Below are 13,824 nucleotides of genomic sequence, written 5' to 3'. Positions count from 1 at the left end.
CATACATATATATACAGACAGACACACACACACAAGACATACATACAGACACAGACAGACACAGACAGACACACATACATACACACACAAAGACACAGACAGACACACATACATACACACACAAAGACACAGACAGACACACATACATACACACACAAAGACACAGACAGGCACACACACACATAAGACATACATAGACACACACACATACAATGACACATACATACAAAGACACACACACACACACACACACATATATATACAGACAGACACATACACACAAGACATACATACAGACACATACACACAAGACATACATACAGACACAGACAGACACACATACAAACAGACACACACAGATGCAGACATACATAGACACACATACAATGACACATACATACAAAGACAAGACACACATACATACATACAGACAGATACACACACATATACACAAGACATACATACAAAGACACATACAGACAGACAGACACACACACACACACACACACAAGACATACCTACAAAGACACACACACACAAACAAACACACACATTATATTTAAGTCACCCTCCTGTTTCCTACCTTTAAGGTGCAGGAGGGTGACTTTCCCTGGGGTCCAGTGGTGGCTCAGGTGGATGGGAGTCAGAGTTCCCACTCTGACTCCCTGGTGTTCCTCCCGCGCGGCTCTCAGTTTTAGCTGGGAGGAGTGACCGGGGAATCACTTCCTCCCAGCTCTGATGTCATCACAGGGGGCCCGGTCGCGCTGTTAAAGCGCCCAGCGCTGACCGGGCCCCCTTACAATCCGCATCCATCGGGTGGCCCTGACAGCATGGGCCACCCGATGGACACTTTGGAAGGCGGCCCCGGCGGTTTACCAGGCGGGCCGGAGCCGCAAATGGTCACGGCGGTACCCAGTCGCACGGGCGCCCGCCCGATCAACCTGGAAATCCCTACCGCCCACCTGGAATCCTGAAACGCCCACTAGTGGGCGGTAGGGACTAGGTTGACGAACCATGATCTACAACCTTGATGTTATAACCGCTTACAATTTCCAAATTTCTGGCATGTCATCATGTGAATGTGCAGTTTGACATATCCTTCAAACTGTGCCATTGTCACATTACCTGTGCTTCCACTATGGCTCCCCTGGCATCCTCCGCTCACTGTCCTTGAGTATTGAAACCAATGACCCACAGTGTGCTAATTCATAGAATGTGAGGGCAGATAAGAACCATTCGCCCCATCTAGTCTGCCCAATTTTCTAAATACTTTCATTAGTCCCTGGCCTTATCTTATAGTTAGGATAGCCTTATGCCTATCCCACGCACGCTTAAACTCCTTTACTGTGTTAACCTCTACCACTTCAGCTGGAAGGCTATTCCATGCATCCACTACCCTCTCAGTAAAGTAATACTTCCTGATATTATTTTTAAACCTTTGTCCCTCTAATTTAATACTATGTCCTCTTGTTGTGGTAGTTTTTCTTCTTTTAAATATAGTCTCCGCCTTTAATGTGTTGATTCCCTTTATGTATTTAAATGTTTCTATCATATCCCCCCTGTCTCGTCTTTCCTCCAAGCTATACATGTTAAGATCCTTTAACCTTTCCTGGTAAGTTTTATCCTGCAATCCATGAACCAGTTTAGTAGCCCTTCTCTGAACTCTCTCTAAGGTATCAATATCCTTCTGGAGATACGGTCTCCAGTCCTCCAATTGAGGTCTCACCAGTGTTCTGTACAATGGCTTCCCTCTTTCTACTGCTAATACCTCTCCCTATACAACCAAGCATTCTGCTAGCATTTCCAATTCCAATTCCAATGCCAAATTCTGCAATAATCTATCTGTTGATACTGTTGTCACCTTGCCTCAATCCAGGAACAAAACACTCAAACATTTTAGAGACACCAACCCAAGCCTATTTGAAAAGGTCATTCACCTTCTGTTCCCACTGCACAGTAATCAGGTTGCTTGTATTAAAGTGACTGTCACCCCCCCTTAAAATGAGTATTTCATAACATTTCTCATAAAGACTGAAATTCCAACGTTTTCAAAAGATACTTTGTCTGATACATTTTTCCTCTACTTGACAAAAGTTTAGCGCACTGTCAGCATTTATCCAGTGTGTGTGCCGGACAGGGTACTTTGGTGTCTATATACGGTATATATATTTCTGACATTGTGCACCTGTGTGTGTGAGAATGTCCGTTTTGTGTGGTGGCAGTGAATATCTGCGTGTGTGTCTTTCTGAAAGTTGTGTGTTTGGAATATCTGTGTATATGTGTGTGCGCATGAACATGTGTATATGTGTGCGTATATATGTGTGCATGTATTGGTGTATATATATGCGTGCATATATTAGTGTGTGTGAAAGAAGCAACATGGCTGCAATGAGGGTGATATGTTATGGGCAACGTCACGGTAATGTGAAAACATAGATTATAGTTATACAATATATACATTTATTTATTTACAACACTGTTTCTTTGCCTGCAACTTCCTTATTTGGTAAATGATTTTAAAAAAAAATAATTCTATCCAACTAAAATTCTTGTTTTTGTTTCCATTAATTAATGTGCTATCTTGGCATACTGAAACAAAAAAATACAATTAAACATTACTCCCCAGGACACACAAAACACTCGTCTTCTGAAGATGTTTGGCTTTTTTTGCAAACCACTTGCTAGTGAAGGGGTTAATATCTTTATATCAAAGACAGAATTGTTACATTTTAAAATATTAAACATCTTTTACAAATCACACCGGCCTTTGTGGAGAGGCAAGAAAGACGGGTTTAATCAGTTTAATAAAAACGCCAGAATTAATAGTATTGAATAAAATAAGATTAAAAAAAAAAAAAAAAATTCTAAACATTGGGGAGTTTGAAACATACTTAACACAACCCACAGACATGTTCCATTCTGCACATAAAGTTTTTTCTTTTAATAATATTATTCAAATCATTGTGAGTTTACACTACATACATGGAACCAAAATCACAAGACATATATATACATTGAGCTACCTGTGTGGAAATGGACTGACAATAAATACTCGTTGCAAGACATCCAGGCATTATTGGTAAAAACATATGAAATAAATATTTTACAGTAAAAAAAAACATGTACAATCAATGCCATTTATTGAATAAACCAGTATTTGTGAAGAACTCATTAGGGATTTTTAAAATTTGAGGCCAAAATGACTGTAGTGGAATATTCTGTAATTCTCTGTATTATGGCTGAAAGCTAGCACACTCCTATTCGGTTCTCCAACATTTCCCCCAGTGACTTCTTCATAGTTTATACAGGTTTATTCATTAATTTGTGACATGTTGGAAAATGACCAGGGAATTGCAAATTTTATACCTAAATAACCAAAAACATTGTCCATATAGATTATTGTCCATTTAATATTTTTTGATAATATTTTTAAATAATTTAATGTTGTTATTTAACATTTTACAATATTTTTTTTAAAAATATTAAAATATAAAACATATTAAAATATATTAAATATAAAAAAAAATATCAAATAAAAATATAAAAAATATTTTTGAAAATATCAAATCATTTAAAAAGTTTATCCAAAAATATAAAATCATTTGAAAAGCTTATCCAGAAATATTAATTGGAGGCCATATTTATTTTTCTAGCTTAGCTCTTAATTTGTCTTGAAATTTGCCATCGCGTGTACACCCGTGCATGTGACTCAGTATGACCACCATAACATACATACGACCTATGGATTTACAGTCTATACATACAGTTGAAGACTTATAGCTTCAGAGAGGCTTGTGCCTTTTCCAGGATTTCCTTTCGTATTTTTGGGTAGGTGGGATGATCTTTCAGAACCTAAATCAAAAGTATTTGCAAGTTAATTTGCTAAAGAAGAAGCAGATTGCCTTTTACTTTATTTCTGTAGCTAGCGGGTCTCACCTTGTGGCATATATCGATGGCTTCTGTGTATTTCTTGTCTTTTAGATAATTGAATGCAAGTCGGAAACCTGTGATAAATATGTATAGTGTGTCACATTAGTAACAAAGAATGATAGATTTGCCTGTTCCCACCCTATCATGTCATTTACATGCTGCCAGTGATTTTACTTTCACCTTTATGTAGAGAGAGGTGGGGCAGTAAGTAAAGAAGACTGGGACATAAATCCAGCATTGCTGCATTGCTTAAAGGAATGGAGATATTAAACCCAACATGAGACAGACTCATTAAATTCTGCTTCTGCAGTGGCATCATAAATATTATTGAATACCAAACAGTAACCATGTCCATATTTTAGAATTAAATTGAGATTTGTTCTAATTTACCTAACACTAGCATTCCTTGGGATAAGCCAGTACACATAGGAATGTGTATTGCACTCCTTGGCCCGCATCAAGCCAAATAATAATATTGCGCATGTGTACAGATACCGAACCGGAGAGATTGCTGACACAAGTCGCTGACTGGATGATTAGACATATATATGTAATGGTCAGTGTGAGACGCAACGCTGGAATCAGGCATCAGACCACACACAGGAATCTTGTGGAGAGACACCAGAAGTACCATGTGACAAAGTACCCAGAACTCCCTGCATGTAAATACCCACCAATAGCTGGGCTTGACTGACTGCTATATTTCCAAGCCTCCTTGTAGTGTTCTGCAGCATCTTTGTATGACTGCTCCTTCTCCATTATAAAGCCCAGGTATTCATATGCTTTACTGCAGGACTGAAAGTAGAAAGATTGGATATTAGGTCAGTGATTTAGCCTATGAGCAAGGATGACCTCTAGATAAGCCCTGCTATAGGATTCCTTACAACCTTTTCACTAAAAACGGGTCTATGCCGTCCAGTCTGGAATTAAATTACACCCTGAAATCTGGAGCCCAATCTAGTTGAATAGTGTGTCCCCATGGACAGAGCAGCCATGTGGAAATGTAATATCTACCCTTAAAAAAGTAATTTAATGAAAAAGGTAATATCACTCACTAACCGTTGCATTTGGAAACTAAATAGGTAAAATATGGCCAAAATGTAACAGGCATTGTCTCACCTTTTTCCTGCTCACTTGTGCCAGCAGTTAAGCACCATAACATGACAGTCAATAAGCATCACTCTGGAGCAATCTACTGCCGTCATGTGTGTCAGGTGACCTGGATGGCAGACTAGGAGTACCCGTACTTTGTGTACTATGTGGGTCATAGCCATTAGTCTCTGAGAAAGTGCCACGTTTCCCTTGATGTGTCACCCCTCTGTACACACACTTTTTATATATTTTTTTATATATGACTTTGATAAAATAAAGCTATGACTTTGTATGTCACAATCACGTCTGGATTTTTGCCCTGGAATATAAGACCTAGAGTTTGTTGCAGTGTATATGCCATTATACCTCAACATTTGCTGTCATCAGGCCATTTACAGAACGTAGCACCACAAGGAAATACTGGACTGTTGCCTTTGTCAATAGACCACAGAGATTGTCCCGGGCACACAAACTAGCAAAGAGGTTAGTGCTAGCCATATTTGAGCCAGAACAGAGAAAGAATTTCCCCAAGAAGTCATTATCCCCCATCTGAAAGTACACAGACATGTATAAACATGTGTACCTACTAAATTAGAATATGATTATATTGCAGCATCTCCTGTCTTCTTCCTACCTTGTTATACATCAAGCAGCGTTTCAGCAGCTCGGTTGCAATGTCATATTTTCCTGATTTAATATATATATCGGCGAGCAGCAACCAGCTCTTCTCCAGATCTTCAGCCTCTGCCAAGGACCAGTTAAATTTTGACAGTCGCTTCAGGTGGTTTCTGGCGCGAGGTGTCTGCTTAAGAATCATATAAGCCTGGGCAACAGCAAGTAGAGAGGCAGCACTCTCTTTCTAGAAAAATAAGGGGCACAGTACGCAGAATTATTAGAGCAGTGATGTTTTATTATGCCACCTTTTTATGTTTCAATATATAATCACTTTAGGACTTTCAATAGGGTTTATGTCACTTGACATCCACATTAGAACATTTAAGCCACAGCAAAGCTAGAAAAACAAAACAAAAAACAAAACTCAGTTTAGATGTGTCTGTTTTTTTTGTCTGTTTTACTATTTCTTGTTTAATTTGACATCTTAATTGACGGCTTACTATAACTAACTGCGCATTTAATAAACTCCCATAAATCTCCACCAGCAACAAGAGGTATGGCAAAGAATATAGATTGAAGGCTTTTTATAACCAAATTTCCTTTTATAAATCTGCACAATTCGTAGAATTGTATTTTTAATTTTACAAATGACCTGAGTTTAACATGTTTCTTTAACAAGCAAAGAATATACAGTTTGCCAGAGTTGAAAGGAGACTATTTTTCCTTTAGAAACAATATCACATCTGTTAAAATGCATGTGTAATATAAAAATACAATAAAGAAACAATTCTGAAAACACACATACACACAAAAAACACACAAACAAACAAAAAACCCTACATTAAAACCACTGACAGATGAAATAAATAACGTTGATTATAGCATTACAATGACACCTGTCAAGGGGTGGGGTATATTAGGCAGCAAGTGAACAGTCTGTTTTTGAATTTCATGTGTTGAAAGCAGGAAAAATGGGCAAGTGAAAAGAGTGACTTTGACAAGGGCCAACTAGTGATGGCTAGACGACTGGATAAGGGCATCCCCAAAACGGCAAGTCTTTTGAGGTTTTCCTCGTATGCAGTGGTTATTACCTACCAAAAGTGGTGCAAGAAAGGACAAAAGGTGAACCGGCATCAGAGTCGTGGTGTCCAAAGCTCATTGATGTACGTGGGGAGCGAAGGCTAGTCCAGCAGGTTGCTGCGCATGGGGCTGAGTAGCTGCAGACTGCTTAGAGTGCCCAGGATGACCCCTGAGTGTCAGAACTGGACCATGGAGCAATAGAAGAAGATGGCCTGGTCTGATGAATCATGTTCATCTTGGGCTTCATCTCCCAGAGAACATGCAAAGGGAAGATTGCTTCCCCCTCCCTCCCGTCTCTCTCCCTGAGCTGGCAAAACGGTCCAATCACAGGGTTCTCTATGAAAAGCCAGCACTTGATTCCAGATCAGTGAATCTCTTTTATTTGTAGGTTATATTACAAACAGGATAGGGAGAAAAGGGACCTTCACCATAGTGCCCAGTAGGGCATATTACACAAGAAAGGTCCCTCCCCTTAAATGGTTGGAGTGACCCTTTAAGAACCCATCTTTTGCCTCATTTTTCCAGCATTCAACATCTAAAGCTATCTTCTAAAACCTTCTGATTACACTAAAATGTCAATGTCTTTATGAGTTCATAAAAAGTTTGAAGGAGATCATGCTGCGTTAAAGAATTTCACACAGTATGGAAAAGTCACCACATATATAACTGGCAGACACCTACCTCAGCATTGGCCATTTCTGTAAAGATGCTGAGAGCGGTTTCCATGTTTGACCGTTCTTTACTTGCCATCAAGCAACAGCACTTTAACATGGTGAGCTGGTTCTGAGCCTGCAGAGTGCGTGGGTGGAACTCCTTTAGTAGCTTCTCCGCTGTCCGAACCGCACGCCTTTCCAATTCTATTACCTCGTCTGAAGGACTGTAAAATACAGAAATATTAACGGTCTGACAGCCGCACACAACTTTCTGTTCTGTATTCAGAGATGATGAAGATTTAGTTTCATGATATTAATTTATGAATGGAATACATTTGTTGGATTAATAATATATAGAGGTTTTAAGTGTCCGCTAGCCGGAAAGCATATTTACTCGACTACTATTAGCACTTGTCACCAATCAAATAATTGAATTTCAGATTATATAATGGTCCAGAACACAGAAGATGCTGTGACATCTAATCGATATTTACCTTTTATCTTCATCCACGGTTTCAAAAACTTCTCCTCCCAGCAGCACATTGTCAGGGTTCAGGCAAATTTGAATCATATTGTTAATAGCGCTTTGACCCCATTCATTGTCTCTCCGAGCCTTATTAAAAAACCCCAGTGCGTCATTAGGTTGTCCTATGTGCCTATTGGGCATGAGAATGTGGAAAAAACTAAATTAAAATGGGAGATGTAAAAAGTGTCAGGGTAGACATATTTGAAGATCATTTTTTTCCCAATATACATATTGTATTATGTTATAACACAGGATCAATACAATTACTTAAACTTGGTCTAATTAGCAAATATGTGCTACTGAAGGAAACTATTTCACCAATGCCAACCGGTTCAGATTTAACAGCAAGTTTGCCGTGCCAGTAATCTGCTGTCTTTTAAATCTCACATTCTGTGTTAATGTTCACACTAGACATTGCTTCTCATTTTTTTACCAGCATTGAATGAATTTAATGATTTTTAAAAAAATGGCATCCCTACATGTGTCCAACTGTTAAATCCATGTAAATCCAAGTGTTTCTTCTGAATAAAATGGACACATCAAGATACGACTGATAAGGGGTAAAGAGTTTCATCTCCTTTATTGGAGACGGTTGTGACAGGACTGACATGTTTGTGACTGGATCTCATATTTCCCCAACTTCTATATTAATACCAACTACAAGAGTGAGAAAACCTGCTTTCGCTCAACCCAGCTTCTGGATTCCTGCAGACATCGCTGAGAACCATACTTAGAATCTGACAGTGAAATCTCCTGAGATACTTTAGAAACTGTTGCTAGTCAGGATCATGTAGCACCGCTGAATCGGAGTGCGAGGTCTGCAAGTGAGCACGCTTTCCCATAACATGGCCAACACGGGGAAGCTGTAAGTACGGCTAGCGAGATAGAGGGGGGGGGGGAGGAAGTACTGACAAGCGAAGCTCACTCCAATGCTGCTCTGCCTCTCTTGATCTACAACCCAGGAATTACCATGTCTTGGGACAGCCCTGTTGCTAGCAAATCCAATCAATTTATTTGGAGTAGGTTGTCACAGTGACTGGATCTTTCATTCTTCACTACATCCATAGAGTCAGGTAACAAAAACAACTGTTAGACTCCAAGACAAAAATATTCCCCCAATTAACCAAACATGAGGATTTCCTGCAAACAACCGAATGTCCCAAAGAATGTGGATGGTTTACCAGCAGTATAAGCCTTTGCAATAATTATATCCAGGCTCCAACACAGTTCGTGAGGATTTTGCTAAAGCCATATCAAAGAACGCAGGTGCTTCGCTTAGTTTACCACTTCTTCTGAGAAGGTCAATTAACTTACTCAAAACAGTGAAGTTATCTACAATGGAAAAAAAAGAATTAGATGATAACATGGTCAAATATAGCTCCATACAATTACTGTAGGTGGCAAGGAGAAATGTAGGCATAAAGATTGTTTATTTGCGTATATATATATATATATTTTTTAAGTATAATGGACAGTCTTATGTTTCAATGAAACCTCCCATTAAGTATATTTGGTGTACTTAAGTATTGTCAAAAACAAGAAGCCCTAGCACAATAAGATGCAGTGGTTATAGTACTCGGTATGTCCTTTTTAGCATTGAGACAAGACAGAACAATTGTCTTGTCCAATTGGTGTTTTTCCTTAGACCAGTGTGGTCCTATGATGGATTGTCACATAACTTTTTAAATGTTTTGATTTGTTGGAAGACTGGGCAAATCTTACAAAAATGAAAAATGCCATTACATCTGAGAATATTGAAGGTGAGAATCCTTGATAGCACACACACACAATCAGGGAACATTTAGAATTTGCATCAGATGCCAAACTATGCCAGCACAGCCTTGCAATGAATACAAATTAAAAAACAACAACAACAAAAACAAACAAACAAACAACCACTTTTAAAAAATGATAGTACAACTGACTTTTGGCTCACAGAGTGTAATTAACTAGAAGATCCTTTCGGATTAGTGTGTATTTAGGCAGGTGAGAGATAAATTTAAATATCACGCTGTCTTAGAGATCTCATTAATAGTTAATTGGAAAAACAAATAATAAAAAAGTTTTAGAGAGCTATTAAATGGAGCTAACTTATATTACATCTGTACATTTAAAGACCCAAAGTACAGTCTCACCTGGAGCTTTTTCCAGTACTTGCTGAAAAAGTTCTATGGATTTTGTATAATTCTGTTTACGAAACATTATGTCTGCCATCATCTAAAAAACAATAAGATAATAATCAAATTAGAAAGACTTTGGAATATCTGGCATCATATGTAACATGATATAGTTACGCTAGCTACAGAAGATTGTTCTGCCTTAACATTACATTTGTGATAAACTTCACTATTGCCGTTATAGTTTCCACTGGGAATTACAGAACATCTGCACAGATTATTTACCTTGAAAGTACATAAGTCATACAACTAAACACCATATGGTTTACATCAAGCGCTGTTACGATCCTCTCATGCCCTGATTGCACTTTTGAGATTATCCATTAAAATGTCTGGCATAGAGTTGCCGAGAGGCCTTGAAGTATATAGTGTTTGGCTTATGAACTGGATATTTGGTCATTGTGTTTTATTTGCTAATGCAGTAATAATAACCTCTATTCATTTTGTGTTGTTCTGTTCTTATATCTCGGTCTATAGCAGAGACACTTTGTTTCCACAAGCGAGATTTATTGAGACAGTTGGAGTGAAGGAAACTACCACCATATGGAAGAACTGATGCCAGGAACACAGAATTAAAAAACATGGAAAGACAGGATCCCGGCGTCTCTCTGACCGTCCACATTATGTAAATATTAGATATAAAATACGGTCATAGCTATATCGGACCCCAAAACTGGATGCAGGACTCTACAATTATTAGACTAAAATACAGAAAAATAGTATTACAATATAGTTTATATAATGTCAGTTGAAGGGACACTCCACTGCCTAAATAAAAAGCACTCTTTAGGAAATATACCCCCAACAAAAACATGCATGCATTTAATTATGATTTTTTTCATTGTGGGTATATCTAAAAACTGTTTGCTACTTGTCTGCACCCTTTGCAAACCCTCCCCTTCTAACCCCGCCCAGGCTTTCTGTGTCTGTCCAATCACAGACTTCCCAATGCAGCTCAATGAGAAGTCTCTGCAAGGCAGGTGCTCTGGGCAATTGCTGCCTTTTGAGTTTACCTCCACTGAGCTAAACAAACCAGGAAGTAACACGACCTGTTGTCTGATTGACAGCCAGGGGGATGTAACAAGGTTAATTTATGAAAGTGACAATTTCCATTAAAATGTGCACTTTTTGTAAAATGAAAGAAAAGGACGCACTCTTCACATTTCAGCTAGCTAACGTGGCTTAGGAGTCCGGACTGTATTGTATTTATGTTTGTATCTATCCATTCACTAAAGTGAGAATTCAAAATGAATATTAAATTCAAGGCCGGGAAGCATAGCTAATCCTGGAGAATTCTATGTATATATGTATGTATGTATGTATGTATGTATGTATGTATGTATGTATGTATGTATGTATGTATGTATGTATCTATCTATCTTTATTAAGGAGAATGTTTTAGGGTAATCAAGTACGCACATTCAATAGCTAACATTAATAATATTGTTAATTTATATTCAGTACATTACTAACCATATCATTGTTATACAAATGGCTGGAACTAGGTTTAACGACCCTCTGTTCCACTGCTAGAAACATTTAGTCCTTTGATGACGGCTGCAAATATTGGCAGAAACATTGGCTGGAGATTATGCTTCTTCACAAATAACAGACTGGAATAGTTTCAGTCCTTTAGATCAATCTCCAGTAATGTGTTAGTGCATGTTCTTTACAGGAACACTCTGGGTACCAAAAGAACATGCATTTGATAGGTTTTGGCCTCATCATTGCTGTTTTTCCAATTGTTCAAACGCTCGATCTTTTCACGAAAAAAAATATTTTTAAAATATATTCTGAGTGCATACTGAGCTCAGCCAATGAGAGATCAGCATGAGCTGGGTTGCTGACTTGACTCTTCCCCCACAGCCAATCAATGTCCTCTTATTATCTGTATGCTGCTAAAAAGCTGTATCTTGTGCTCATCTGACATCAAAACCTTCTCCCATACTTAAGCCAAGTCACACTCCAGGTCTAACTTTGGCTGGTTTCGAGTAATGGCCTCTTTACAGGACAGTTTGATTGAGAGGTCTTAAAATTGTTGAATTGCGCACATGTACTCCAGTAACTGACTTCTGTAGCTCTTTTGATGTGATTGATTTCTTTGCTTCTGTCACAAGCCCTGTCCTTGCATGGCCGGCAAGTGTTCAAGCCTTTGATGATGTCCTTTTCTAGACAGTGTATTTGTAGTATGCTGTAGCCACCACATCACACTACTAATCCAACAGTGTCTGGGATTTGCAATCGCTCTGATATTACTTTGTACCCTTTTCCTACCTGATGTAGTGTGAGTATTAAATCTTTTACGGCTATTCACTTTGTTCTACATGGTCACAGATCTACTGAAGAGCGGTCCTCTGACTAATGATCCTTATTCAGAGAAGGACTTTTATCCACACCGTTCTGGCCAACTATGTGCTATTGGTAGATAATATTATTGAAGGATTCTGGAAGCATCATAATAAACCAAGGGATAGAAGGTTGAGTGGTTTATAAATGTCTCTAGAACACAAACATAGCATAATTTTCCTCTAACTCACGCTTTGTTGTTATCTTTTATATAACATATATAGGTTACTGAGCAAAAGAAAGGAAAACGAGCCTAACAAATTGAGAGGATACACTAATTGTGGGGGGTAGCCCCAGGTGAGAAACTAATAGAACAAAGAAGAACAGTGTACCTCAAAGGGAACTAGAAAACAAAAAATATGCTATGTACAGTATATTTAATGTTTCTAATGGGATGCCAGTAGTACCCTCACTAGATGCGGCAACATAGAAATCCAAAAAACAAATACATTTTATTAACGAGAAAAGGACAATACTATCATTTAAAGAGTGCTCGAAGTACAAATGTGCTAGAACTGCACGTATATGTAAAGTGGACAGAATAAAGGATTATGAATTATAGTAGGTCATCGGCATATTTAACCCATAATTGATGCCAAAAGTACTGTCCGTCAATACCTGCTGTGGGATAGTGTGTGTACAGGAGAATATAAAGGCAGCTTACACGTCTGTATACCGTGTAATCCTATATTGCTGGACTAAGCAGCAAACACTATATGTATCCCCTATACATATATTGTTTGCAGCTTAGTCCAGCGATTGATACAAGCTTACTGACATATTCAAGACCTCAGACTTTACAGCTGAGTGGTTGGAGTTAAGTTCCCCATCAGCAATTTAGGGGTTAACTGTTGCATTCGATTGCCAGCAATATTTTTCTGTTATTTGGGCAATAGATTTTACGTCATATTAGATATCGAATACCACTCGGATATTAGGCTTAATTAAGTACTCACAACCACTACGCCCGATATAGGATTACACGGTATACAGACATGTAAGCTGCATTTAGATTCTCCCGTACACACACTATCCCTGTCAGGATCGGGACAGGGATCCAACACGCAGAGTACAAACAGGTAATAGGTACGTATACCGGACCTTAGAATGGCCGGACTAACGTAGGTGAAAGTAAAGAATGGTCTAGAGACAAGCCGAGGTCGATGGAACGAGAGAGCAGGTAAGCAAGAGACAAGCCGAGTCAAGGGTAATAGAGGTAAGCGAGGTATAACAAACAAGCCGGGTCAAAACCAAAGAGACAGAATATATAACAAGAGCACTGAGTGACTAGACAAGCTAGAACCACGACAGGGCAATGAACAAATGTAGAAAGCCCTACTTTATACCCTGGTTCCAGATAGGTAATCACGCCCCCGACGAGTCCTCATTCGTGCTCAGGACTTGA

At 38.6% G+C, this 13,824-nt stretch overlaps 1 protein-coding gene across 2 annotated transcripts in view; it reads right to left on the bottom strand.

The window, feature by feature from the left end:
- Positions 1 to 3,592: 3,592 nt before the first annotated feature.
- The window catches only part of TTC21A (tetratricopeptide repeat domain 21A), a 53,251-nt gene continuing 43,019 nt past the window's right edge, over positions 3,593 to 13,824 (bottom strand). For both annotated transcript variants that reach the window (XM_063452708.1, XM_063452709.1), the window contains 8 exons: positions 10,032 to 10,113; positions 9,078 to 9,228; positions 7,865 to 8,026; positions 7,399 to 7,594; positions 5,657 to 5,881; positions 4,605 to 4,725; positions 3,937 to 4,004; positions 3,593 to 3,852 (listed from right to left, as the gene is read on the bottom strand). In XM_063452708.1, coding sequence (XP_063308778.1) covers positions 3,775 to 3,852; positions 3,937 to 4,004; positions 4,605 to 4,725; positions 5,657 to 5,881; positions 7,399 to 7,594; positions 7,865 to 8,026; positions 9,078 to 9,228; positions 10,032 to 10,113 — 1,083 coding nt within the window. In that variant the 3' untranslated portion in view covers positions 3,593 to 3,774. The remainder of the gene's footprint in view (positions 3,853 to 3,936; positions 4,005 to 4,604; positions 4,726 to 5,656; positions 5,882 to 7,398; positions 7,595 to 7,864; positions 8,027 to 9,077; positions 9,229 to 10,031; positions 10,114 to 13,824) is intronic.

The sequence above is a fragment of the Pelobates fuscus genome, chromosome 4 (assembly GCF_036172605.1).
Source record: "Pelobates fuscus isolate aPelFus1 chromosome 4, aPelFus1.pri, whole genome shotgun sequence".
NCBI lineage: Eukaryota > Metazoa > Chordata > Amphibia > Anura > Pelobatidae > Pelobates > Pelobates fuscus.
This window is presented reverse-complemented; position numbering and strand designations above follow the sequence as displayed.